Source organism: Solea solea, chromosome 6 (assembly GCF_958295425.1).
Source record: "Solea solea chromosome 6, fSolSol10.1, whole genome shotgun sequence".
NCBI classification, from domain to species: domain Eukaryota; kingdom Metazoa; phylum Chordata; class Actinopteri; order Pleuronectiformes; family Soleidae; genus Solea; species Solea solea.
The window spans coordinates 9507964-9534869 of record NC_081139.1 but is presented as its reverse complement, the minus strand read 5'-3'; the positions used below and the strand labels follow the sequence as shown (position 1 = coordinate 9534869).

Below are 26906 nucleotides of genomic sequence, written 5' to 3'. Positions count from 1 at the left end.
GGATTAACCTCTGCATGTTTTTGGACTGTGGGAAGAAACCAGAGAACCCAGAGAAAACCCACACACACACACAGGGAGAACATGCAAACCCCATGCAAAAAAAGGCCCTTGTTCCGACCAGGTCATGAACCCAGCTCTAATCCACAATGCTATAATGATATTCAGTAAGTGACTATATGCATGGAGCGTCACTTAAAACTTTCTGTAAAGCCAGCTCCTTACCTTCCTGATCAGCAGTGCATTGTCGGTGCACACAGGTGGTGGCAGCTGAAGATGAACAACACCTGTGTGCCATTATGTAAAACCACAACACACAGGTGTTGCTGATCCACTGCTGCCTCCATCAGTAAGTTCATTCATCTTCTACCGCTTTATCCTCAACATGAGGGTCACGGGGGCCGCTGGCATAGAGCGAACACCCTGAACAGGTCGCCAGTCCTATCACAGGGACACGTAATAGAGACAAGCAACCATCCACACTCACATTTAGGGTGAATTTATACCCGGGTCTTCTTGCTGCAAAGGCAAGAGTGCTAACCTATTATCTAAGTGACACAAATATGACCCAGATGCAGAGCAGCAGCCTCAGTGACAGCTGAAAACACAGATGTTGACTGGACTTTGGTGTGGGAGAATAAGCAGAGCACAAACTTCTGTTTCCAGAAAAGTCTGTAGATAGACGGACAGTTTATAGCAGCAAACATATTGTTAAGGCGTCAGAGACATTCACAGGTGTCCCTGCTGGTATGCAGGTGAGCATCCATGACTCATGGTGTCAGTACACAAATCTGGTGTCACTTTAAATTTAATGAGACTGCAATGGTAGGAAACCAGGCCCAGTGCCACGAGTTTGCTTCATTTTCTGTTTGTTCCCCAGGTCCGTTTTATTGACGGCCCCTCAAGTTTCTTGAAACACCTCGAAACCAAAGTTTCTTAATATGAAGGGTTTGGATCTTTTCCACATTGCAAGCAACAAAAACAAAAATCATTGGCCAACTTAGAAATGTTGTTGAGTCTCAGGCTGAATCTCTGCAGCCTGGTTGTAGAATCCTGTGGAAAGACACAAACTAGAGTGGACGCTGTTACAGCAGCAGATCAATACCCATGATTTTGGAATGAAAAGGCTCACAAATCACATATGGGAGCAGTGGTCAGGTGTTACTACTTAATACTTGTTTATGTTAGGCTTCAGCTGGCAGGAAATCAGCCTGCTTTCAAAGAATCCTGCAGTAGCAGCGTCAGTAATAAGCTGTCATGAGTTTGGTTTTTATTTGATGGATCTCCTCCGCAGTGAAAGCCTGTAAATGCCTGTTCGTCGACAGTCTTACAAACTCGGCTGACTGCAGAGCACCAGCATAACTAATTCTAAATCTCCTCCATGAGCTCGCTGTGTGTGTGTGTCGCCAGATTTTATGTTGTATATGTGGAGAATTACTGTGTTTAAATCACTTAAGGGAACTGAATTTCAGAATTTCAGTCCGTTATTTTTGTTTTGTGTGCCCCGACCTGAAAATGAAGCCATTGAACAGGCATTGTATTCATTTGGTAGGAATACAAACAATGCTGACAAGCCACTTAGGGGAGTGCAAGTGCAACACAGAGGCACTTGAGTCTGCTGAAGGAAGATAACAGGCTGACGCTCAAAATGCCTTCAGACATTTGTATTGAGAGCTCAAACATCTACTCAGTGAGGGGTCCACTTGTGACTCTCGGGGTGAATTCATAAATAAAACATCACGCCGTGGGTTTATTTGTATTTATTATATACATATAAAGCAATTGTCTTTATTTGTGCGGTTTACTGGTTATTATACTTCCAAGATTTTCACACGCTGCTTCATGTCCACATTATTAGTGTTGGACTATTACAGTCAGATATCTGCAACTGTGTAAAGTTTGCCAGTTGAAACACCCTCACACCATGCAGGAAAATGCAGCTTTTGTCATGTGACTGCAAACATGTGACATTTCACATTTCAGTTATTATATAAGTTAAGGTATAGGGATAGCATTAGATAATAAAGTAGGAGTCAGCGTTTTTCCCACTTAAGCATTTTAGGTTTCTTCTTGAGGATGATACTTGAATATCCCAGTGCAATCAAACAAATGTTATTGCAGTCTATTCAGAGGGTTACATGGCAGATTTAATGTGCTTACATGTATCGTTTTAAAAACAGCGACACATGGATTACATGACTGTAAGTTGGAGGTCACCTGACCAATCAAATTGATGTTATTGTTACTGAGAATCCACAGAAAGTTGAGTTATTGTGTTAAATCCGAAGCTCAAGTACAAAAAGAGAGAAGTATTTTAAAATTGCTGTTTATTCTGACTGCGCTATGTAGTGTGCAAACATTTCGAGTCAATGCTCCACTGTTGTCTCTGTTTTTGGTATCAGTGTAATGAGCCTTGTCTTTACTTAGGAAGTTACACAGTAAAACAGTCTGTTCCACTGGAAATGTGATTTTAGTCCCATATACTGGAAATCGGTTAATTCCTATTTATACTGTTTTATACGACTTGCACCATTTTAGTTTCGTATGGAAGGCCAATTCTGCCAGTAAGAGAGAGGAAAAAAAGAAGATGACGTAGCCTTAATCATTAAAAGACTAAGTCATGGTAATTGTACAAGAGATTAAATGTCAAAATATGAAATGATGTAACTATCACATAATTTTCAGCGGGCAAATTTTTCATCTTTTAGGCAAATGGTTTTCCGTAATTAAGCTTGTTATTAATTAGTACAAACAGATATGTGAACTGCATAAATCTGATGAAACTGTATCAGAAATCATCCTGAGAGATCCTGCACCAGATGCCATGTCATTCATCCATAGATTCCTCCTGAGCGTGTCACCTGCTGTTGATGCTAGAGCAGAGGTCACAAACTCACGGCCAAACAATAAAATATAATAATTACTCTCAGGCGAAGTTAAAAAGTGCAAGTGCTGTACATATAATCCAAAATGCACTGGACCTTCAAAGAGTGAAGTGTTTCAAGTCCACATTAGATAATGTAAAAACAGACTGAAAAACAAAAACAAAAACATAAAAAATGTATGCTTCAACATAACAAAGTAGCCCCTAAAATGTAGATGTCAGTGAATCCTCCTGTGAGCGCCGAGTGCGTCTTGGCAGTTGGAGCGATGAGCGAGGAAGAAGCAGGGCGACCCCCTGCTAATTCTCTTGCTGCATTACGTGCTTCCAGCTCCCAGCAGGCATCAAACACTACATACCAGGGTGTCAGGCTTTTATACTGCCAGGGGCAGGTTCTTCTGTTTTTATAATATCGGGCAGTTCTCAACTCTGCCTGGTTTTCCACACGACTGCAAACTCATCCGACACACAAAGAAACTGGAGAAAGGAGACAAGGTTTTAACAGTTTTAATTACAATTGATTGTCGGGAGAATATTACAATTAAAATTGTGCTTGGTGTGCTCAAGAGATGCAGATGAGTTATATCTACATACATATACTGTACATACGTATATGTATACACAGGCTCGTATATCACATATGTACAAATAACATACAGCATTGTAGTGTCAAGCAGCTGTTACTTTGAGGGGGGGGGGGGGATGCAAGTAACGCATGACCCTGCCTTGATTTCAGGTGTTTTTGATGAAGGGATCGATGTAATCACTTCACAGTCAAGGCTGTGTTCAATGTTGTAGCCAGGTGCAGGAGTATTATTGCCTTCCAACAGTTGCATGTTTTTTTGGGGGTGGGGTGGATTACAGGGTGTAATTGTACATGTTAACTTACAGACGGACTGACGCCACATCGCAGTGACAAAACGTTCCATGTGACACACTGATCTGAGACGGTTGAAGCATTTAACCTGAAATGTGCAGTGTTTACATTGACACCAAGCACTTTGGCTAAGACTCCGCAACATTTAAAAAAAACATACAACACAGTTGAATACTGCCACCTTGTGGAGGAACACAACCAGAGCTTCCTCAAGTCTCTACGTGTGATAAAGTGCAGCTTCTGCCATTGATGCGCATATTTTCCCTGATGCCACCTCAACAGCAAACACCAAATGACAGTGACAATGATTCATTTCTTCATCCCAAACTCATTCACTGGCAGTCATGGAAAAGCAGCGTTTCCATGGATTCTTCTTGAGATCGCTGGGAAAACAAAAGTGGATATGCAGTGCAGTGCCGTACGCCTCAGCAGGGATTTAAAAAGCAGTCTGAGAAAATGATGTTTTTATCAAATCCAACTCAAGACATATTAATTACACTTGATGTAAAATATGAAACCACTAAAAGCGGTGAATACTTCTGCATCTGTCTCTTTCCTCTCCCTCTGCAATACACACACTGCAAATAAATCTGGTCTGAATGGGTGCACATTTACTGCATTTACTGAATCGAGCCAGTGATGGAGGTCAAACTCCAGGTGCTGAGCAATGATGGCAGCAAACAAAAAAGTGTAGAGTGCAGAGGATAATGGACACAAACCAAATAAAGCAACATGAAAACTGCAGTAAAATCAAGAATGCATTTAAAACAGAATCTCCATGTAAATGATTGCTTTTAAAATCCTGCCAAAATGTTGCAATCAACTTTACAATCAGTCCCTCCCACAGAGGCAGTATACAACCATCATCCTTACACACAGAGCTCCAGCTAATTATCTCTGGTCGGTTGACTCCAGTGTCTTGTCCTTCTCAATAGCAGGTCAAGTCTCTCTCACGAGGGCGTCAGCTCTGCAGAGTCCAGGCTCAGCTTCCCTGCCGGTACCTCGTACTTGAAAACCACACTGAACAGCTTTCCTCCCAGCCGGTCGGCCAGCCACGAGTTCTTAATGACGGCCATCTTGAGGCTCTCGCAGCTGAGCATGGCGTAGTAGTTGGTGTGAATGGCTCGGCCCATCCCCTCGATGATCACCAGGTCGGTCTTCCGCTCTCGCACCACCATTGCCAGCACTTTGTCCAGGCGGCTGGTAAATTAAAACAAAACATGTTAACGTCTTTCATGCTCAAATGGCCATAACGCAGTATTAAACTAAATCAAATTCATGATTTATGGCTTTCTGTGAGAAATGGAAAGTGTTGAGTTTTACATTTGGTATCCTGTTTTGTGTTGGGTTTCTGTTGTTGCAGGCATGAATTTATTCATTTCAGTTTCAGGAAACTGTTTTCATGCAGAAAATATAAAAGTAAAAGTGGTAGGAATGGTAATCAGCTCCTCTGTGTCGTCGGTGTCACATTGGTGTAGAGCAGTGTTTCTCAACCCTGGTCCTCTAGGACCCACTGTCCTGCATGTTCTAGATGTTTCCCTGCTCCAACACACCTGATGCAAAGAAATGGGTCGTTATCAGGCTTCTGCAGCGCTTGACGACGAACCGACCATTTGAATCAGGTGTGTTGGAGAAAGGAGACTTGAGAAACACTGGTGTGTAATGCTGAAACCTCTCTACAGGTTGATATTTACCTGGTGATATTTTGGTAAATTAGTTGACACATGTAGAGATGGACAAATTAACAAACTAGGTGCCATGCTGTGGCTATCTCTCGGGTTGTAGTCTTTTTCATGTTTCCCATAGTTAAGTTAAACGTTAAACAGGTTGAATGTTACTCTCTTGAGAAATGTCAAATGTGAAAATACCAAATAACTAACCTCAAATCAAGGCAAGGAGAACTTGAACCACTCTGGACCAACGTCAGCCTGTCCTCCCTCAGACCAGCCCTGCAACAAAAACAACAACTCACAGTTCACTAGCAACACGCACCATTTTTTCTTTTAGGTGTGACTCAAAAGATCAAATAATAGCTTAGAGTCTAGCTCGACTATTCTACTGGAATCTATGATAAAAAAAACATTATTAATCATGTAATTTACTTAAGTACATTTGTTTGTTTTTTTATTTTTCTCAACCATGTTTGTCTTTAAAAAAAAAAACTTCAATAATGTCATTTACTTAAGTACATTTGTTTGTTTTTAAAAAAAAAACCTTCAATACTCACTGAATCACTGGATCCATAGCAGCCATCCTTTCGGTCAGTATTTGCAGTTCACCATTAGTTACGTCATTCAAAGCTGGACCAGAATTACTGGCCAACACGACCTTAAGTCAGACGGGGACAGTAGAGCTGAAGCAACATTTTATCAAGGATGATATCTCATGTTGTTGCAGTTTTCCTTACCTCTGTTCCTCGAGAGAGAAGTTCTCGGACAAAAGGCATCACACCTAAAATAATGTCTACTCCACTATTATCTACGAAAAACAAGGCACACTTATGTGGAGGCCCCTGCAAGAGAAAACCAAGGTGGATTATGTTCAAGCAACGCTCATGAGAAAAACAAAACACAAACAACTTTGTAGGTATGTGGAATATTAAGAACTAGCTTTCAAACGGTGATAACCGCTTCCTATTTGTGCTTAAATAAAACATGGTTGTATCTGGTATTTACAGTGTATGTTACATTTGTTCTGCGGTCATTACACTCTGGCTGTGTGTGTACTCCATAGTGCTGTCAAGTACTTCTGATAAAAACCCCAACGTGCAACTAGGTCTGACCTTCATTCTCTCCAGCCACTGATCAAAAGAATCAACAAGCCATGGCCGCTCTGACAGGGGAAAACACAAGGACACACACTATCAGAATAAGTGAGCACCAACTCTTCTTATTGCTGTTCAAAAACAAAAAAGACATGGGAATTTTACAGAACTCTGACATTTCTATTTTGCGTCTTCTCCTCATGTTTTATAAAGCATAGTTAAGCAACTACCAATATCAGCATCTTGGGTCCTGAGCAGTGTTAAAATGCAGGCAACCTACATTCAATAATGTGACAGTCTATTCTGAAAGAATTAAACATTCTAAAATGAATAGGGTGACTTTAAAGGGGAGGTCATCTGCAGTGGAAAGAAAAACATTGATTAAAAAAAGCTGAAAAATGAGTGTAAAGCATTCTTTCTTGAACTAAGAGGGGGAGGCAGAATTAAATGAACTTAATTATCACGTTAGAAATGAACATTCTTTTACTTTTCAATTTACTTTTTTTTCCCACTTTGCTTTGCTTTGATCTGCTCACACTACATCTCCCACACAGAAGTGCTTTAATACCTTCCAACTGCCGTTTAGCCTCTTCAAACCCAAACTCTGGATCAGATTCCAGGACACTGCATGATAGACGATACAGAACATGATAAAAGTATAATACAGACATACAAGGTGTGCTTCTGATTGATGGTGTAGAAAGCAAAGAAACCTGACTTTCCATCATTTTAGACTGAGGTTTAAATGTTAGGATTATTACAGCCTGCAAATATTATATATTGTACAGTTCTGTCTCCCCTTAAAGAAGGTGTTGTCATATGTTCCCAAAAAAATCACGATACATGAGTCACCAGGGTAGAACTGTCCAAGAAAAAAGGCTAAAGATGATCGTTCGGTTTACAGAAGTCAAACAATTAATGACAAATACACTGATAAGCATGAGGGACAGATGACTTGTTGCTGTTGCTTAAAAAAATTGCTTCAAATAGAAGCAAGAGCCGAATCGAAATACGACAGCTCTTCAGTTTGTTGCCATGTTGGATGTATGCAAAAGCTGCAAGAAGTTGCTTCTCTGTCGTCATCGAGTTAAGCCCAGGGGCTTGTGATTGGTTCCCACTTTCCCACAGAGATTCTGAAGTTGGCCAAAATGAGGTGTCTACAGAGCGAAATTAAATTACTTGCAGACTTGGCTGCGTTCACCCACTCTACCATCTAAGGTGTGAAACCAGAAATACTATAGGTCCCCAACTACTATGGGGTCAATTTATAGTGTAAACATACATATTTTAATGATGCACCATGTAAGAGATCAAAATTTTGCACTGAATGAGCAGCCCTACTGATTGCTTATTCCATTCTGTATATTAAGTCCCTGTGCTTTAACTTATTAAAACAATATAGCATCCAACACATCATCAAATCAGTGGGAAAACTCTGTGCTGTTACCTTCAGCAACATTAAAATAGAAGATATGCAACTAAAGCCTCTCCTACTAACTACAATCAACCGTAACAGAACTCACAGAGGATGAAAGGCCACTCACTCTGACACAGCCTTGGCTCCCCAGTCAAAAACATTCCCAGCCAGAACGCCCCGCACCAGGGCAAACTGTCTCTGCTCCCAGCTCAACTCGTCCAGGGACTTCACTGCCTTCTGATAGTACTTTAGAGCCAAGTCATTCTCTCCCTGTTTAATCTGCAACAAAACAGAGAAAGAGGATGCAGCTTACAGTTCTCTTTAAAAAAGAAAAAGGAAAAAAAAAGGCTGGTTAAGCAGGTGCAAACAGAAATGTTTAAAAAAATATTACTATTGTGTTATTATTGCTTAAACATTTAGCACCCATGTGTTGTCTTAATAAGCACAATTGTGGGAAGAAATTGCTTAACACCATGAGACTGTATGGAAAACATGAAATGGTAACAAATTCACAAAACAGATCAGTGAGAGCCAAACCACGAGTGAAGCTCAGGAAAAGAACACACAGAAAAAAACAGGTTGATAGATTTCACTCAGACCTTAGAGTAGGGATCAGGAAAGTTGAACTCGTTTAAACAGTGTTCCCTTGTGTCTAAAAGACTTCTGACAGTGAGGGATCCATAAGCACTAGGTGAGAGAAGAAGCACTCTACGTTAGCCAGAGAGAAACACATGCACACAATGCGGTTTGGGCAACAGATAAATCATATTTGGCATTGTTGTTTCTATTTCTATTTACAGCAGATGTATTTTGGCTTGACATACAGTCATAAAAACCACGTCAGTGACCTGTGTAAAATCTGTCAGTTAGATTGAATTTCAATGACAACTTCATGACTGCACGTTGTTTTTTTCTTCTCAATCACTAGTTAATCAGTTTGTTGACAAAGCATGTTGCCACCTAATAGCAGGTATGAAGACATGACACTAATGCAGACAATGACGAAACTGAGTTAAGTTGTATTCTACTATAAACAACCTGTGACTTTAACAGAAAAGGTGTGAAAAACAGAAGTAGAGACAGTTCTTACAACGGCTGGTGGCGGAGCGTCTGAAGCTTGTGTCTGTATTTCTGACGGAACTTCTCGGCTCGTTCTGTTGCCTCTGGTATGTCAGGCTGACTCACGACAGCTCTCTTAACCACCTGCTCAAATAAAAAAATGAAATACAATTTTAAGTCTGCAATTAAACATGTTCACATCCTTCAAAAGTGGGGTTTCCCAAAATCAAGCCAGTTCATGTCATGTGAAAATCTGACCCAAGTATCCAGTCCATTTATTTCAGGGGTTTGTTTGTTGTTGTTTTTTTAACCGAATTTTCGGTATGACACATCTTCATTTCAGACTTTGTTTTTACATTCAGCTGCCTTACCCCATCTAGAGCCTCCTCAAAGCAGTAGAGCCAGTACTCGCGAGCCAGAGCATCCTCCGTGAGATCCACAGTGTCAGGGATGTAAGAGGAAGGGTCCTGCAGCAGAGGCAGATTCACCAGCTGCCTCTCCAGACGGTCCATCTCCAACATGTCAAACTGGACAACAGAGAGACAGAGAGAATACATGCTGTTTGTCTTGTTCATCAACACCAGTTCAACTCAACTTCTAGCCTCTCCTGAAATTCCAAAGCTTGTTCCAGCTCTCACTAAACTTTTATTCATGAAGGTTTTTGGCAAGATATTTCTGTTTCTTAGCGATGCTGTGGTCACTGTGTCTGTATATTTTCCCTTTACAAACAAGTGTGGTGCAAAGAAGATACAGTAATGAAAAAAACATGAAATAATGTTAAGCAGGATTCACTGAGAACTGAACCATTAGGGAGAGTCAGTTGTTCTGAGAGGAAATTATGCAGCTACATGTGGAGCCTCACCAAAAGTAAGCCAATATGACTGATCACTGAAAAACAGCTAATGAACACTTGAAAACAAAGCAAGACTCTACAGGGTGAGTTTGCAGGGAACAGCTCCTGATGAACTATAGAGGACTGAATGCTCAAAGTATCACAACAAGAAACCAAAAAGCATAATGCACACTGTTGAGGGTACTCCGGAAATAAATTAGTCTTGATTTCCAACTTAATATCATACAACTTGACCAAAAATTATCAAATATGTGACAAGACATGAGCAGGATCCAAAACGTAACTCCTGGGACCTCATTTATAAAGGCGTACACGTACCACTTAATGACTTTACAAATCTGAATATTTATGTGTGTAAGCACTTTCTGTGTTTCGCACATATGCCAACTCTTTTGATTTAGTTTTATAAAGGAGGCCCCTGGTCTGTGCACTTATATTAAGTGAAAGCCTGACATAAGTCGAGTGTTTACAGCTACAACGAGCACTGTAAGCAGGAGAGAAATGTCATCAAACCAATGCACAAAAGTCAAGCAGGCGGAGGTACTTACGGAAAACTGAAGGGGAGGGTTTGGTAGACAAAACAATGTGTGGGGAGGAAATGAAAAGAAAGATTATGAGCTTGGAAAGACTGACATGAGAAATGTCTTTATGCGATGCATGTAGTATCAGTGGGGACAGAGAAGATAGTGCTCCTTTCAAAGAAATGATAAAAAAAGAAATCTGAAATGAAGGTCAAATTATGAGGAAATTTAACAGGAGGACTAAAATGAACATAATGGAAATAGGTAATGAGTTTAGAAGTGGCACACTGCAGTGCAGCGCTCTGCACACTGCAGTGCAGCGCTCTGCTACTGGTCTTCACACATGACCACTCTTCCTGTTCCTCTGTAGACTCACCGTTCCACTGCGAGCACGTTGCATGGGATTCATATCCGGAGAAACACTCATCAGGCCAGAGCTTCCAGCATAGTTCTCACCCCAACTGTATTGATTTGGATCTACAAGAGTCAGAGAGGTGACAAATGTAAGATAGAACATGCACATTAGGTTCACACCCCTTAAAGCAACACAATGTAGGATTTTAAGGATTTTTTACAAGAGTTGTAACAAACGCTACCATTTACCAAATGTGTGTGGGGGGGGGGGGGGGACAACCCCAAGAGCAAATCCTACATTGTGTTACTTTAAGTACAAGTTAGTAATGTATGTTTTTCTTACTATCTTCCTCTGCTCCTTTAAGAAAGGCTCCAATTGCTCCAAGATATCCTTCATGTCTTAGGAACAGAGCCTGAACTTCACCCTACAACCACAAAACAAAAAGACAGCAACAATAAATACTGGGTTTGTCAGTGAAAGTTCAGCTAGAGACAAAACAAGCTCAGGACTTATAAAACAAATATAAAACAAAACAAAACAATTTAATGTGGCAGCAGATTTTGGAGGATTTTCTTGTTTGTCTTTGTGTCTTTGTGAGGAAGAGGCCTTGCCTTTGTGAAGAAGTTGATGCTGTAGGTGATTGTGTGCATGGTGACAGGGTGCCCTCGAATGAAGAAGCCCCCAAAGTAGACTCTGGACAGATTGTGGAGCTTTGCATACAGACAGGCCAGCTGTCCAATGTCATTGCTGATCATATGGAGTAAACTCTTGGCCATGTCTTCTTTAGAAAACTCTGTAATTTAGAACAGATGTATATATAAACACACTGGGAAAATATCCTTATTAATACAAAACTAAACTAAACTAAAAAACTTTTTAAACGTTTTTGTATTCAGCATTTAGGTAGCATTGCAGTAACTGAAACAATGTCCTAAAACTAATGATACTAATACAATGAACTGTGTTGAAGTCCATTTAGTATATCTTAATGATTACATGAGCACTGGAGCAACAGTTCATTCCATAAAAATCAAATCATAATGGACTGCATTTATGCTGCAGTCACAAACATCCACAATGTGGCCACAGTCAAGAGCAATTTCTGGGGTTCAGTGTCTTGCAACGATTCCAACATACAGACTGGGGGAGGTAAGGATCAAAGCTTTAGTTATGACCAACTCTGAGCCTCTTCAACTGCATTAACATGTTTCGCTTCAACAAGCCAGCAAAGGCTGTATATTTCTCTGCAGTTGCACCATCTGTTCATTTCCCAATAGTTATAAATGCAGCACTTGGAGGAAAGCTGCAATCCAACAGGGTAAAAGGTCATCAGTCAGTTTATCCTAACACAAGTTTGTACTAAAACTAAAAATCATTGGTCTAAACATGCAAAAAAAGACGTGACATCAAATACAGTATCTCAGCATGGATTCAGAGGTTACAGGTGATGCATTAGAACTAAAATGAAGTTTTGACATCTATCAGAGACAGTGTGCAATATTCTGAGTTCATGGATAAACGAAATTCATTTTATGCACTGTGAAACCAAGCGGACTACAGCTGCTGCACTTTGGAAAACAAGAATGAACTGCAGATACAATAAATCACCTTTGTCGGCAGTGGCAGACTTCCCAAAACTGCTTGCAATAAGATCTCCAGTCAAGCCCAAAGACCCGTAAGATCCTCCATAGATATCTTTGACAAGCATATCAACATTTGTGTGCTGGCCTTTTGAGGCCAACTGTAGCAACTCGTCAAATCTCTAAAGGAGAAAAAAAGGGTAAGTTTACCATTATACTGAGCAGTCAGCATTTAATGTTGACTCTGAAGTAGTAAATGTTACAGTCTGACAGTGAACAAAGACCACTGTATAGATACCTTTGTTTTGGTGAGCAGGGCTCCAAGGCCCCAGAAGGTCCCTCCACCTATTGAGCTTCCACCAATTCGTTCAAATTTGTCCTCTGATTCAACCTGTTGAAGACAGGACAAGACTGTGTGCTTTATATTGCTTTATATGCAATCAAATACAATCAGAGCAAAGTTAAAGACACAAAACTGTGTGCCCTAACCCACAAAGCAGGAGCAGACATGGTGTCTATGCACAAAACCACAAAAGATATGCAACAGAAATACAGAAATGTGTGTTGAGCTCTTCTATAACACATACATTATGCTGCACATGTGTGAATTATGATGATGTCCTGTATCAAACATAAGTCTTTCACATAGTGGCCAGTGTTTATATTCAAATGTTTTGAAATAACTAGTCAATGTCACTACGTAATGAAACTGTTGAAATGTTTTACATGAAATGTTTTAGTTTAAACAACCTTCAGGTCCACCATGCCTTTACTTTAAACACACTGTGAACACATTACATATTTAACAGGTAAACCCAACTTTCTTAGTCATGCACAAAACCTTAACTTTTGTTTATTACCTTGACTATGGACACCCCAGACCCGATGTTTACAAGCAGGTAAGGGAAGATATCTGGATGAGTCGTCTGAAAGCGGAACTCTGAGTCAGCATGCTTAGCATACACAAAAGCCTCATGGGGAATGTTCCTCAGCACAAAATTACAACCCTTGATTAGGCAGGTCATCTCATCTTCTTTGTCCACCCTGCCACAGTGCAACACATCAAGAGTCAATTAGCTTGAATCATCTGAATCTCAGCCAAATGTGAAATACAATCCAAGTAAGAGAGAAGCTTTTTGTCCACAGGCAAAAATGAAAATGAAAGGCAATGATGAAATATAATGTGCAGTATCATCTATACAATATTACTAGACATTCATCTTTTACCACAGCTACAGTCATGAGTTGAAAGCTTCATAGGCAGATTTTAATGCTAAACAAACATCCATCTGATTTCACAGTTTACATTTTCATCTGTTTCAATGCTACCACTATGGATTCAGATAGTGGGTCAAACATTATTTGCCAAATTCATATAAATGCCTTTGTTTTCACTTACGTATTTCACCAACAAATGGTAGCTACAGCTAGTGAGCAATATATTTTCTTCCAAAATACTATAGTCTTTAAAAATGTCTTTCCTTAACAATAAATCATGTCTTCATATAATGTCCATTTCACAAGAAGACAGCACAATGTTAATTTGAGTCTGGATAAACTGAACTTTTGTCATTTGAAATGTGCCAGATATTTGACATTTTGTTTATCTTTTCTGTTCTTGCAGCAGTGTACAACATTTTGAACAAACATTATGTGGCACATTGTGGGTTACACAAAAATAACATGTTTCATTATATTTACAGTACAGATGGGGCAAATACTCACTTGAGTCCAATTTTCCTCTCAATGAGTTCCTTGAACTTGTGCGCCCCTCCACCAGTGGCCTTGATAACTTTGGTTTCCGTGTTCACCAGATGGTCTCTGATGAAGTCCAAGCATGTCTCAATGTAAGCATTTTCAAATTTGATAAAGTGCAGGCGTGCAGTGACCTCCTCCTGCACTGAGATCTCATACAGCTTGTCACTGGCAGCTTCCTAGGACACATAGGACACCAAAACAGAGAGAGTGAATATTAAATTAAATCCAGCTACTGTGATTGCCAGAGTGGAAGACCATCCATCCATCTTCCATCGCTTTATTCTCCACATGAGGGTTGCAGGGGGGCACTGGTGCCAATTCCAGCTGACGCAGGGTACACCCAACACAGGGCCACATATAGAGACAAACAACCATCCACTCAGACACTTACCATCATTCCATATTAGATAATCTGTTGATGGTGGCAGAACTAACTAGAAAGAGGCACCATGCAGTTTGGACTATAGCACTAAAACATTAACGATATTGGATGCAAAGACCTCTAAAGAGTGCCAGCAGTAATCATTACCTCTGTGTTGTGCTCGAAGGATCGTACTTTGGCCACTTTGTGTTGCACCGTTGAGTAGTAAGCGAGCTTTGTCAGCGATCCACCTGTTAGAGGAGATCAACAGTTATAATGAGCGATAAGAAACCCAGTGCACCGCAGAAGCTAAACGACCAATTAGTCTGTTTATGATCCCGTTCACTGACTGCAAGTTTAACACAGAGACCAGATAAATAGCACAGGTTAGCTAGCAGAGAAGCTAACGCCTACGTTGCTGATGTCAAAGTTGTGTAGCATGTTTGAACACATCAGCTCTATCCACCAGACGGCAGAACTAACAACAAAGAGACTTACTTAACATTTAAACGTACTTGCTATCATAAACATCCAAAGCGCAGACTAGTTCATTTGGCTAAGCTCCGTCTTATTTACTTCCACTTAAAGTCATGTGTTGTCACAGTTCCAGGCTGCGGCAACGCTGCTCCACAAACACGAACATCACTACGTTAGCGCGACAGTGGCTGAAGAAAACAAGAAAAGCTTTACTGGTACCTATATCTATTGCGAAGCGTTTTGCGTTTTCCAAATTGCGGAATATTTCGTCGGGCGGGAGAGTAATGCTTTTATCCATGGTGTGACTACTTGCGCCGCTGACACCTCGACCACATTCCGCCATGGTCCGGACTGATTTGACGCTGCGTGCGTGACGTCCGTGCGTAACCTCGATCGTTCAATCAGCAGCTACGCAAATCTGAAGGGTGGGCGTGGTTTAGTAAACTTCAGAACCTGCGTGAACAACATCAGTAAAATTGTTTAATAACGGCTCCTGCCTTTAAACTAAACGATTGTTTCTGCTGCTTAATAGAAACGACTCGATCTTTATCATATTAGATTATATTTTATTATATTATAATTTGACCATACAAGCTCACGACCAGTAAATAACAGCTTTTTTACTTAACCTTCGTTGCGTCTAAAAGGTTTTTTAAATGTAGAAAAATCAGTTGAAAAATCTCATTCATGTGGGATATTTTTGACATTTCACACCAACCCATCCGCGTTCACTGTAATGTACTAACATGAACCCGCTTGAATAGGGATGACGTGCGTGATGACGTGACACGCTCGCTCGCTCGTCCCCGCGACGTCCCTACGCTCCTGCTGCTAAGCTAAATTATGCTAAACTGTGCTGAGTGGGTACTGCTGTTTCTGTTGTCCAGAGAGGGGGCATAAATACGAAATAACAGTGTAATTGTTTAGAAAAGCGTTAACCCACAGCGTCTGAGTGTGTCGGGCAATTGTCATGGCTCTACAGGGCCCGGAGGAGCTGGGGGAGCGGGTCGAAGAGCCGGAGGACCTGGACGACCAGGACGCTAGCAGCATCTCTCCGGCCGAGGAGATAACGTTGCCCCCGGGGGCCGGAGGCGAGGAGGAGGTTGAAAAAACTTTCCTCCTTCCCTGGGACCGCTTCTCCTCCTGGCTGCACTGCATATGTGTGGTCGGCTTCGACCTGGAGCTAGGACAGGCGGTGGAGGTGAGGACAGAAGCCGGGGACATATGGGTCATGAGAAACTCCTTACACTGTGGCCAAAAACCCTTAAGTTAGTGGTTGTCCACGGCACAGGCTATATCCTGGACGACAGCACACGAACAGTTGCATGGAGTTGTGTTTGCTTATCCCAGAAAACGTCCTTTTTTAGGACGTCCAAACTCTGACCTTGTCAGGACCTAAAATCCTCATGATGTCAACTTCTTACGGCAGGGACTATTAAGAAATGAATTGTGAATTGTGAATTGTGGATGGTTGCATTGTCGACAGTGTTAAGCGTTGTGTATGAATACAGTACGGTCCAGGGTTCCATATGAGGGCTGGTTAACATTTTTCTCCAGAGGGGCTGCACGGACACTGATAAAGGATCCCATGATCGTAATATGCTGTCAGTTAATTAACCAATCTATTCATCTGTTATCTGTCTAACTGACATTGTGTTGGCTATGACCAGAATTAAAACCAAGTTTTGGACAATTTCAACATTTGACTATTGTAGTGTGGGGACTGCGTCTAGTCAAGTGCAGTAAATTGATAGAGAAGTTACAACAAGGTTGCTTACAGAGTGATTGGAAAAAGAAATACACATTTCAAAGAAGTTTGATTAAACTTTTAAGAAAGAGCTGAGGTTTTTCTTTTAGAGCAGGCGAGGTTTGATGAACTAGTGTTGTGTAGTAACTCCGTAACTCTTTCTCTCCAACTCTTTCTTTCAGGTCATTTATCCTCATCATTCCAAACTGTCAGAGAAAGAGGTGAGTTAAGAAATGACTTCATAAAAAATAGGATTATTTTGAATATATTTAATATTCTTTGGGGGGAAAAGTCATCAAGTGGTGATACATAATTCTGAGCTGTAGCTGCAGTTAAAGTTTGATTGATCAAATGATGAAGATGACCTAAACAAATAATTGTATTGCTATTTTCCTTCAGAAAACAAGCATCTGCTACCTTTCCTTTCCTGACTCAAACTCAGGTGAGTTCCTGTTTCAGCCTTTCACACCTTACTTTGATGTATGAATTCAGCAGAATAAGACTGGTTTAACTTCTTTGACTACCTGCTGCAATAACACTGCAGTGAGAAGGCGGCTCCATAATAGCTGAATGGTCACAGGGTGATGCTTTCACTTTTGTTCTCTATTGTTTTTATGTCCTGTTTGTAATGTGTAATTTGAGAAGCAGTTACATATATTGGCCTTTTTTAGAATATGTCATTCAGTTTATGATACAAACCAATGAGTTAGTCAGGAATATACTTAATTTGTGTTCTCTTTCTTTGTGTATTATTTTTATTGTGTCACAGACCTTCCTTTGGGATGTCTCTTTGATAAAGTTATTGATTGATTGATTTATTGCTTGTTGCAAGTAGGACTTTATTTGGGTTAAGGAAATCAGAAAATGTTTTCTACATTGTAGTTTATTATTAAATTATTAAACATTTATTCTTACTGTCTTCACTGGGATAACTTGTCCACCCATGTAAATGTAGTCATCGACTGTAACTGACACGTGAGATATAATGTATGTGAGCTATAACTGAAGAAATTAAACCGTGACCCACATGTGGAGGATAAAGTGGTAAAAGATGAGTGAATGAATGAATAAGTATTATTCATTGATGCGTCTTATGTGACCAAAAGATTTTTTTCAGATATTTTTCAACTTCAGTATTGTATTCGATACTATATACTGTATATATTATACATGCTGGAACCAAACAAGATGAACTCCATATTACTTTTATTTAGATGGAGGAAATGTTGTGAAAGCCACTGCCACATGAGGTAGATTTGGTCAACCACTTGGAGAAGAGCATTGACTTTGCATCACATCACACAGGAGTTCATCCACTGCTGCCTCCATCATTAAATTTAAATGTGCTATTTTGTGACTCTGGTACTTGAAATTCTTCATTTGGATTTACTGAAGTACAGTTACATGAACTTAGAGACTGCAGACCAGTAGCTCCTGTGTCCTCTTGAGCTAAGCTTTTTCAGTGGAATTTGGTGGTAAGCAACTTCCAAAGAGACACAAACTTCACAATTCTATTTAAATGTTGTGTCATGGTTTGCAATATTAAATGAGACTGAAAAGTTTACGCCTGGCAGTGTGGAAACATCATCATCACTCTACTGCTTTTTCAGGTTGCCTTGGTGACACCCAGTTCTGCTTCCGCTTCCGCCAGGGTTCCAACAGGAAGTCGTCGCTCAGCTGCTTCTTGGAAACCACTGACAGGGACGCACCACCATGTCTGAAGGTGGTTTAAAGCAGATACACTGTTGCTTTTAACATTTGGCCCCCAATGAAAACTTTTCCTTTTACATCCTTTGCATTCACATTTGCACATTTGTTGTGTTTTTGTGTTGCAGAAGGAGCAAGGCCATTACTACGGCTATGTGTACTTCCGTCAGGTGCGAGATAAATCTCTGAAGAGAGGATACTTCCAGAAGGTCAGTGTCAGACCATCACTACACTTCAGTTCAGTGAAGTTCAGTGTAGTTGTCTCCAATGGAAAACTTTCAGTCCCTTCTACTTTTATTAAAATTAACCAAATACCTGACACCACTTAAGTTAATGATGAGGAGAATTCATATTAGTTCAGCTTCAGTGACCATATTCATATTTCAGGTTTGTCACCACAGGTTATAACAGGGACTGCTGATGTGTTTTTATATGAAAGTATTGTAAATATTGCTTTCTCTGTCTCTGTCCCTCTATCAGTCTCTGGTCCTGATCAGTAAGCTGCCTTATGTGACCTTCTTCCACTCACTGTTAAAGATCATGGCTCCAGAATACTTTGAGAAACAGGAGCCTTGTCTTGAGGCCGGTCAGTCTCATTATCTGTCTCTCTATCACTCTGCTTCTGTCTCTCTGTCTTTGCCTATATTCTGTGTAATATTATTCTTCGTTGTGTATTGGAATGACAGCTTGTAATGACATAGACCGCTGGCCAACGCCCCATCCTGGACGAATCCTGACTCTGCCTATTATGGGTGTGGTCATCAAGGTACTTTTTCACACACATACATACACACTCCTTGGTGGACTACATATCTATGCCCAAGGTGCACAAGTTGTCTGATCGTTGACTAAAACAGATGGAAGAAGTGTCAATGTTCCAAAGTGCAGATGGATGCAGAAGAAATAATGTGTCTGTGTTAAATTGGTTTCTGATCAGTGTTTTAACTGTGACTGTGCTGCTGCAGGTTCGTATCCCGACCTGTTATGACAAACCGGGAACCTCACAGCTGGTCCAGTCTGCCCAGGTGACTACACCTACAATGCACACAAACAAACATTGTGGCTCTAATCTGACAGCAACAGGTTTTCAATGTTTCATTATTGTGATTATTTCAGCTAAAACAGAGTGTGTTGCTTGTTTTTCAGAGTGACAGTCTGGTGTCCATTGTTCTTCCAACCATCCACGAAGTCGACCTCTTCAGGTGAGAACACCAGGTCATCGCGTTGTCCCCTTTACCTTAATCACTTATCTTCCAGCAGCAAGTTTTTGTATAGCAATATAAAGCCACATTTTTGCAATATCTTCTTTGTATTCATACATTTGGATTACTCCCTTCTAAAGAAATCACCCAAAGAGTCAATGTGACCCCATGAATAGTCCAAGTAATTATTATAAGGTTGCTTTATTGTTTTTGTTGTAACACTTGTCACCCTATTGTGTTAATTTTCACAAAACTGACTCATTAATTACAGGCAGTAATTTTCATACAGCCCCTAAATGTCATGTCATCATTAAATTGTTCTATGTTAATTCTCTAAACCTTTTTTTGCATACATGTTTGTCATCTCTCTCCAGGTGTTTCCACCCGGTCTTCTTCCACATTCAGATGCTGTGGGAGTTGGTGTTGTTGGGGGAGGCACTGGTTGTGATGGCACCGTCACCAGCAGAGTCATCAGAAACAGTACTGGCATTGGTCAGGTCAGTAGCAGGCATTTAGTAACAAGTCGTTGTGCCAGCATCACAAAATACACCTGGTAAACCTGCAAATAACAGCCTGATATTTTCAAACAAGCTTAAGGTCAAATTTGATTTAATTCAATATACATAAATGTATTTAAAGCATAAAAAACTCTCTTAATGTCAAGGAATATAATTTGTTCTTTTAAATTCATCGTTTCTGTAGTTTAGGGATTACACATGTCCATATATGTTAGATAGAAATTTAAAAGTTTTACTTGATTTACTTCACGAGTATCTGATATGTGATATTGTTATGGCCATGTCACTCTTACATAAGCGGCTGTGTTGTTAAGGCAGGTTCCAGTCCAGTTTTCTGAGACATAAAGAAAATTCATTGATATGGAAGTTTTCAGAACTCACACTCATGTATTCAAGTGTTCAAAATAATAATGTCTCATAATCTGGCTCATATCACTCTGTTTAGGCCATGACATATCGTACACTTGATTTCATTTAAGAAAAGTGTTGGGCTGCATTCCCATGAAGCTCCACATCATAACTGTGTGTGTCCCCTTGTCTCTGTGCAGCTGCATCTCTCCTCTGCGTTACTGCAGTGACTTCCGACCATACTTCACCATCCACGACAATGAATTTAAGGAGTACACCACTAGGACACAGGCTCCGTGAGTAAAGATGAACCAACACAGCAGCTATCATGTTCCTTATCGTCATGATATGTAAATATTCTTGTGTGTCCGGAGCATATAGGTGACACAAGATAGTTGTAAGTTTGTCACAGTATTCCTCAGGTGATAAATAATGGCGTCATTTGTGATCTGTCTCGGTCTTCTCTCCGTACAGGCCATCAGTTATTCTCGGAGTGACCAATCCTTTTTTTGCTAAAACTCTGCAACACTGGCCACACATCATCCGCATCGGAGACATGAAGCATGCAGGTATATACGTTATCATCGATAACTTGTCAACCTGAAATTCTACAGTGTATTGTCATTGCATAAGAAAATTGCTATGGGTACAACACATTTGCAGAAGCCTCTTGCATAATTAAAACACAGAAAAAACACACAAAATATCTAATGAAACAATATTTAGATGTATATAAAGTGTCCCTACGCTGTTCTTCCATTGTGGGGGTGTGAGTTAATTGAGGTTATGGCTTTTGGGTTAATCTGTTCCTGTACCCGGTTCTGATGGATCTGAAGAATCTGCTGAACAGGCGTAAGCCATGAAGAGTACTGTCCCTGATGAGGAGGTGTAAATGTCCTTCTGAGAGGGGAGGGGCTCAGCCAATTTTGGTCCGTAATTAAATAAAAGAAACATGCAATGCAGTGCCCTTGTATATGCAATTTATTTTCAGCTGAAGAAACTCAGAAATACTAATCGCACTATAAGGCCTGTAACTATGTGGACATAAGTCAAGGGTCTGGGTGCTTTATTCTAGATCTGAATTTCCAAATGATTTGTATTTTTCTACATCGCTCTGTTCTTCTCAGGTGAGATGGCCAAGCAGATGAAAGTGAAGAAACTGAAAAACCTGAAAACTCTGGACTCTAAACCTGGTAAGTGCCTTGTTTTCTCTTTTTTTTTTATATCTATATTGTGTAGTATTTTCGGAGCACCTCACAGAGCAGGCAGGCAACTCCCTTACAAGCTCATAATAACAATTACAAAGCAGAAGATTGTACGCCAGGTGGTGTTAGATCAGCTTATTTTTCTGATCTGTGTGCACAGGTGTGTACACTGCATATAAGCCATATCTCAACAAAGATGAAGAAATCATCAAACAGCTTCAGAAGGTAAGAAAAGGTTTTTCCCTTGATTTTTCTCTTTACACTTTAAAGAAAGGAAGTGTAATTGTTAAAAAAAAATGGAACAATGGAAAAATTATGACTTGATTGATCTAGTTTTACTTTGGTCATTACTCTCAGGGTGTTCAACAAAAGAGACCCTCCGCAGCCCAAAATGCAATTCTTCGACGCTACTTCTTAGAATTGACACAGAGCTTCATCATTCCACTGGTAACGATGCTTCTTACTTTCTGTTTTCGTTTCTTAAGTCAGTGCACTTTTCCTTACATCAGTTTGAAGTGAAATAATGTAACCGTTTGTGTGTCTGCGTGTTCCAGGAGCGGTATGTGGCAAGTTTAATGCCTCTCCAGAAGTCCATCAGTCCCTGGAAGAGTCCTCCCCAGTTACGACCTTTTATCCAGCAGGACTTCATGAAGACACTTGAGAAAGCTGGACCTCAGCTCACATCCAGACTGAAAGGAGATTGGATAGGACTCTACAGGTACACACACACACTCAGGCTGCTTTAATAATGACCTGTATAAAATCTCCCTGAGAGCTTCACCTCCGTGGAAGTAACAATTCAGTATTTTCTGTAAGGTTGCTTAAATGTATATTACTGCATTTGCAGATAGAACCACATTTAATTTGAAACAGAATCATTAATCGTCATCGCACTGGATCGGTTCACAGCTGAATGTGTGGCGGCGGGGATGAGAATCAGCATCTCAAAATCAGAGGCCATGGTTCTCAGTAGGAAACCGATGGATTGCGTACTCTGGGGGGGGGAATTGAGTCTTTACCCCAAGTGAAGGGGTTTAAGTATCTCGGGGTATTGTTCACAAGTGAGGGAACAATGGTGTGTGAGATTGGTGGGAGCGGTATTGCATTTGCTCTACTGGAATGTTGTGATGAAAATAGGGCTGAGCCATGTGGGAAATGACCAGTCTTTCCTCTGTTTCCTGTAGTTGTTAAGATAACTATCTACTAACAGTCAAGCTGTGAATGGAGGCTGGGGAAAGTGTATGATAAGGAAGGGTCAACTTAGGGTTCCACATAATGGTATCTGTTAGTCGTCGTAAACATTAGGTAACATCTAATGGGGTCATAAACGTTATTTCTTGTGTCTGTTCTTGTTTTTACTTCGATGTTTCTGTATAAATGGTAGAGCTTTCTTGAGAAACGAGAGAGAACATTTAGACCTTCTTGGTGACAGGGTCTCTCCTTTATGCATGAAGTAAAGATATGATTCACTGAACACTGATGACTCCAGAATTTCTTTCACAGCCAAAAGGCAATGCTCTCAATCCATCGGTTGATTTTCGTTCCTACCCTCACCTATGGTCATGAGCTATGGGTCACGACCGAAAGAAGATTGCAGGTACAAGCAGCTGAAATGGGTTTACCCAGAAGAGTAGCTGGCGTCTCCCCTAGAGATTGGGTGAGAAGCTCAGTCATCCAGTCATGCTCCTTTGCGTGGAAAGATGCCAGTTGATGGTTTGGGCACCTGGTAAGATACCACCAGGGCGCCTCCCTAGGAAGGTGTTCCTGGCACGTCCAACTGGGAGGAGACCTAGGGACAGACCAAAGATGAGGTGGAGAGATTCTGTCTCCTCACTGGCCTGGGAGAACCTGAGGATCCCCCAGACAGAGCTAGATGATGTGGCCAGGGAAAAAAAAGTCTGGGGCCCCCTGCTAGAGCTGCTACCCCCTGGAACCCGATATCAGATAAGCGCTTGACAATAGATGGATGGAGAATCATGAATCTTATCTGATTACATGATGTTACTCTTCTTTATAAAAGATAGCATATGCAGTTTGTCATAATTAACACAGAATCAAATGGGGACATGGGCACATTATCCAGAGCATCATGTGGACTTTTCTTTCTGCATCCTAAGGCTTTTCCTCAAGTCTCCCAACTTTGACGGCTGGTTCCGCAACAGGAGGAGAGAGATGACTCAAAAACTAGAGGCTCTGCACCTCGAGGCGCTCTGTGAGGAGGTGAGGAGGGAGGGACAGAGGGTGATGGTGGTGACAATGAGTGCAAAGTAACCATGTAACCCCAAGATACATTAATATAAGACTTAAAAATATTTTTCTTAACACCTTCAATTGTCTCTGTAGGATCTGCAGCAGAGAATCCAGAAGCACACGGAGGTGGAGACGGTTGATCTGGTTCTGAAGCTTAAGGATAAACTGGTCAGTGAACACTATCATGTGATGCAGATATATTTCAGGGCTGTCACGTATTATCCAAAATAATAAAAACGGATTTGAGTTCAAAACATACAGCCTAAAAGGGAATCACCTGAAAAACCTTTGAAGGAATTGCATGTTGACGTAATACTCGTTAAAACTTGACAGACCTTATCCTGAGCTATGAGTTTGTTGATTTGACTGAACGATGTGGCCAAAAACATTATATCACAGTACACAGTAATTGCTACGATAAATGTTGGGCAAATAAAACTTGATTTTTGCTCCTGAGTGAAAGTTGAATAAACCAGTTAATAATAATGTTTTTAAATTTCTTTTTGGGCAGAAAATCACAATATATATTGTTATTGAATTATTGCCTCTATTTCATAGCTGTAAGACAGGGCAACTGTGAGAATGAAAAATTGTTATTGTTCAGTCATTATTCCGTCCTTGAGTCTCAGTTTTTTCCTATTTTCATATTGAGGTCAGTATCGTGGTGTCTTATGCCGTCTCAGTACATGGTCCCGGTTCGCCTCGGCACAGCTCAACTCTACAGGGTTTGGTTGGTTTTACAATATAGTACCTCCTCAACAAGGGCGGAGTCATCACTGCACAGGTGCATGAAACTGCCGTGACTTTGTTTTACATGCAAAACACACTGACTAGTGACTAGTGACTTGTAAAGCAGTTGTTTTCAGTGTAATTGAATCATTAGAATCAGTTAGTAAAGATTTGTTCAGTGCATGACCAGAGCACAGACTCCGTCTGACACAGTCACTGAACTGAAATACCATGGCAGGGTTTGTGATGCCGCTCGCGATCACAAGCTTTTAGACATTTCTGTGCTAAATGTTGGAAATTAACGTCAGGATTTTTAAGTGTTTTTAACTGATCTACAGTTTGGCATTGTTTGGTTTGATTCTGGTGTCGGACGTCTTGCTCATGACTCTTCCTGTCACGAGAATCTGACCAGTCGGTGGCTGGCAGTCTGACAACGTCACGCATAGTATCAGCTCAGCTCGCTTGGAACCTCACCAGAGCAGGTACTAAAAAAACAGGTTCTAACGCTAATGGGAAAGCAAAATTGCCGTGCCATGGCAAGGCGAGTCACACTAGTGAAAAAGCTCCATATGTCCTGAAAAGACTGGAGAGTAACTGTAAGAGCATCACATGTGCACCGGTGTTAAGATGTAAACATCACTGATCTGCTTCTCTGTTGCAGAGTCAGGCGGAGAAAGAGCACCTGCCCGTGCACCCGGGGACTCTGGCCAAACTGAGGTCCCACATTGACGCCGTCATCCTGGCCTTACCAGATGACCTGCAGGGCATCCTCCACAAGCCCTCCACACCGTGACCTTTCACCTGAGAGTCTGCAACGTCAACCCCCCCCCCCAGTTTAAGCTTGTTTTAAAGTTCAGGGGGGTGGGGAAGTTGGTCTCTTCTCAGGTGGAGAGGCCCTGGTTCACACAGACAGTGTCCCAGTTTAAGTCCCCGTCCTCAAACTGACACTGGTCTACTGGTGACTGTGGACCAAACATGGCCCTTTTTTTAATCACAGAGAGCTTATTAAGCAAAGAAAGGAGAGATTGGTCCTAATTCAGCAGACTTTTAACTCATTAACAGGATTTGTCATCACAGTGGAACTAAAAGCAGGAAGTCAACCCCCAGTTGAACTTTGACCCACAGCATTTTTTTAACCACCTGTTGATGTTTTTGTTTTTTTTGAATTTTACTTTTTAAATTTGAGGATGGAGTGCTGCAGGCAGAACTGACTTGGGAGTTTTTCCATCCATTAAAAGAAGTGCACTTCATCGCTTGACTTTGACCCTTTCACACATTTACATTTTTATGCAAACAAACTGAAGCGAGCAGAGCCATGTTGTAAAACACAGCATCAACCACCAGCCACAATATAATAACTGTCGGTGCAGGAAACGTCTCAAGTGATCATGAACAAAATAGCCCTCTGTCTGTTTTAACAGTCTACGGAAATATTCAGAATTGGTTTTCATGCAGGCAACTGTTAACTGTGAAACTGGAGAATCGTATTCACTTTATACTAATTAAATAGTTTTTAACAAAATTAGGGTTCCAGGCGCATATGCAGGAGTGGAAAACTTACTTAAAATTATAAAACGTTGTTAACAAGTTTGATACAAACAAAGTCTCAAGTTATGACCTCTCGCTCTGAGTCAGTTGACCCGTAGCCAGGCTGCTGTGGTCTTGAGAACTCGTCTCAGTGTGCGATCTCCAGCCGTTCTTGATGCGACAGCGATGTTCTGCTGTGACCAGGATTGAGGTGGTCTGCCCCTTCTTCTCTTTTTTCAGGGCTACGCCTGCTTTCAGTCGATAATGATGCATAGAATGGACTCAAAAACTCTCGTTTTACCACTTTTCTTTTTTTTCCCCGTGGAAGAAAAGCAATTGGCTATAATGACAAATACCAGCACTCACAATTCACCAGACAATGATCCTTGGTGCAGGACCAGACAGTGTAAAGAAACTGAGGGAATAAAATGAACAACACTATAGCTAACATGTTTTAATTCAACTAATTAAAAAGGTGTTGGTGCCTTAATTAGGAGACTAAATCTAAACTGGTTCCCTCCAGTTCTCGTGCTCTGGTGTCTTCATTCTTAAACTAAACTAAATTCATTTTTACTAATGAGCCACTTTTGACAGAAGTTGATCTCTAACCTGCGATAAGCAGAATCAGAAATGTCTGTATCCACACAAAGTCAATAAATGAATCCAAAGAACATTCAGCCTGTGCTTCTTGTCCTGTTCAAAACTTAAAGTCCACTCGCTACCGACTCGACGTGTTTTGGATAATAAAGACCTGGATGAATGAGATTCTACAC

At 40.8% G+C, this 26906-nt stretch overlaps 2 protein-coding genes across 2 annotated transcripts; one reads left to right on the top strand and one right to left on the bottom strand.

Moving 5' to 3' along the window:
* Positions 1-3369: 3369 nt before the first annotated feature.
* Positions 3370-15255, bottom strand: pank4 (pantothenate kinase 4 (inactive)). The gene is made up of 19 exons (XM_058632334.1): positions 15120-15255; positions 14592-14674; positions 14030-14238; positions 13165-13348; positions 12603-12695; positions 12333-12486; positions 11336-11517; positions 11067-11148; positions 10746-10846; positions 9367-9522; positions 9027-9139; positions 8536-8623; positions 8064-8215; positions 7088-7143; positions 6538-6587; positions 6163-6267; positions 5983-6083; positions 5636-5704; positions 3370-4955 (listed from the first exon to the last, which is right to left on the bottom strand). Exons 1-19 carry the CDS (start codon positions 15241-15243, stop codon positions 4706-4708), a joined length of 2352 nt encoding a protein of 783 aa, XP_058488317.1. The 5' UTR covers positions 15244-15255; the 3' UTR covers positions 3370-4705.
* A 433-nt stretch (positions 15256-15688) lies between these two features.
* dennd6aa (DENN/MADD domain containing 6Aa) lies at positions 15689-26806 on the top strand. Its single transcript, XM_058631655.1, has 19 exons — positions 15689-16101; positions 16830-16868; positions 17047-17089; positions 18258-18370; positions 18483-18563; positions 18835-18940; positions 19041-19120; positions 19320-19379; positions 19501-19556; positions 19931-20053; positions 20623-20718; positions 20897-20991; positions 21550-21615; positions 21788-21852; positions 21985-22074; positions 22182-22345; positions 23745-23847; positions 23971-24045; positions 25268-26806. Exons 1-19 carry the CDS (start codon positions 15871-15873, stop codon positions 25397-25399), a joined length of 1818 nt encoding a protein of 605 aa, XP_058487638.1. The 5' UTR covers positions 15689-15870; the 3' UTR covers positions 25400-26806.
* The last annotated feature ends 100 nt before the right edge of the window (positions 26807-26906 follow it).

Bases quoted from the DNA above. Each gene is read 5' to 3' on its own strand.
- pank4 (XM_058632334.1), bottom strand. From the start codon at position 15,243: ATGGCGGAATGTGGTCGAGGTGTCAGCGGCGCAAGTAGTCACACCATG. The intron at 6,588-7,087 runs GTATTAAAGCAC...TTCCCCTGTCAG, and splicing joins GGCTAAACGGCAGTTGGAAG to AGCGGCCATGGCTTGTTGAT. The intron at 6,268-6,537 runs GTCAGACCTAGT...TTTCTCTTGCAG, and splicing joins AGTGGCTGGAGAGAATGAAG to GGGCCTCCACATAAGTGTGC.
- dennd6aa (XM_058631655.1), top strand. From the start codon at position 15,871: ATGGCTCTACAGGGCCCGGAGGAGCTGGGGGAGCGGGTCGAAGAGCCG. The intron at 17,090-18,257 runs GTGAGTTCCTGT...CTGCTTTTTCAG, and splicing joins CTTTCCTGACTCAAACTCAG to GTTGCCTTGGTGACACCCAG. The intron at 19,121-19,319 runs GTACTTTTTCAC...GTGCTGCTGCAG, and splicing joins TTATGGGTGTGGTCATCAAG to GTTCGTATCCCGACCTGTTA.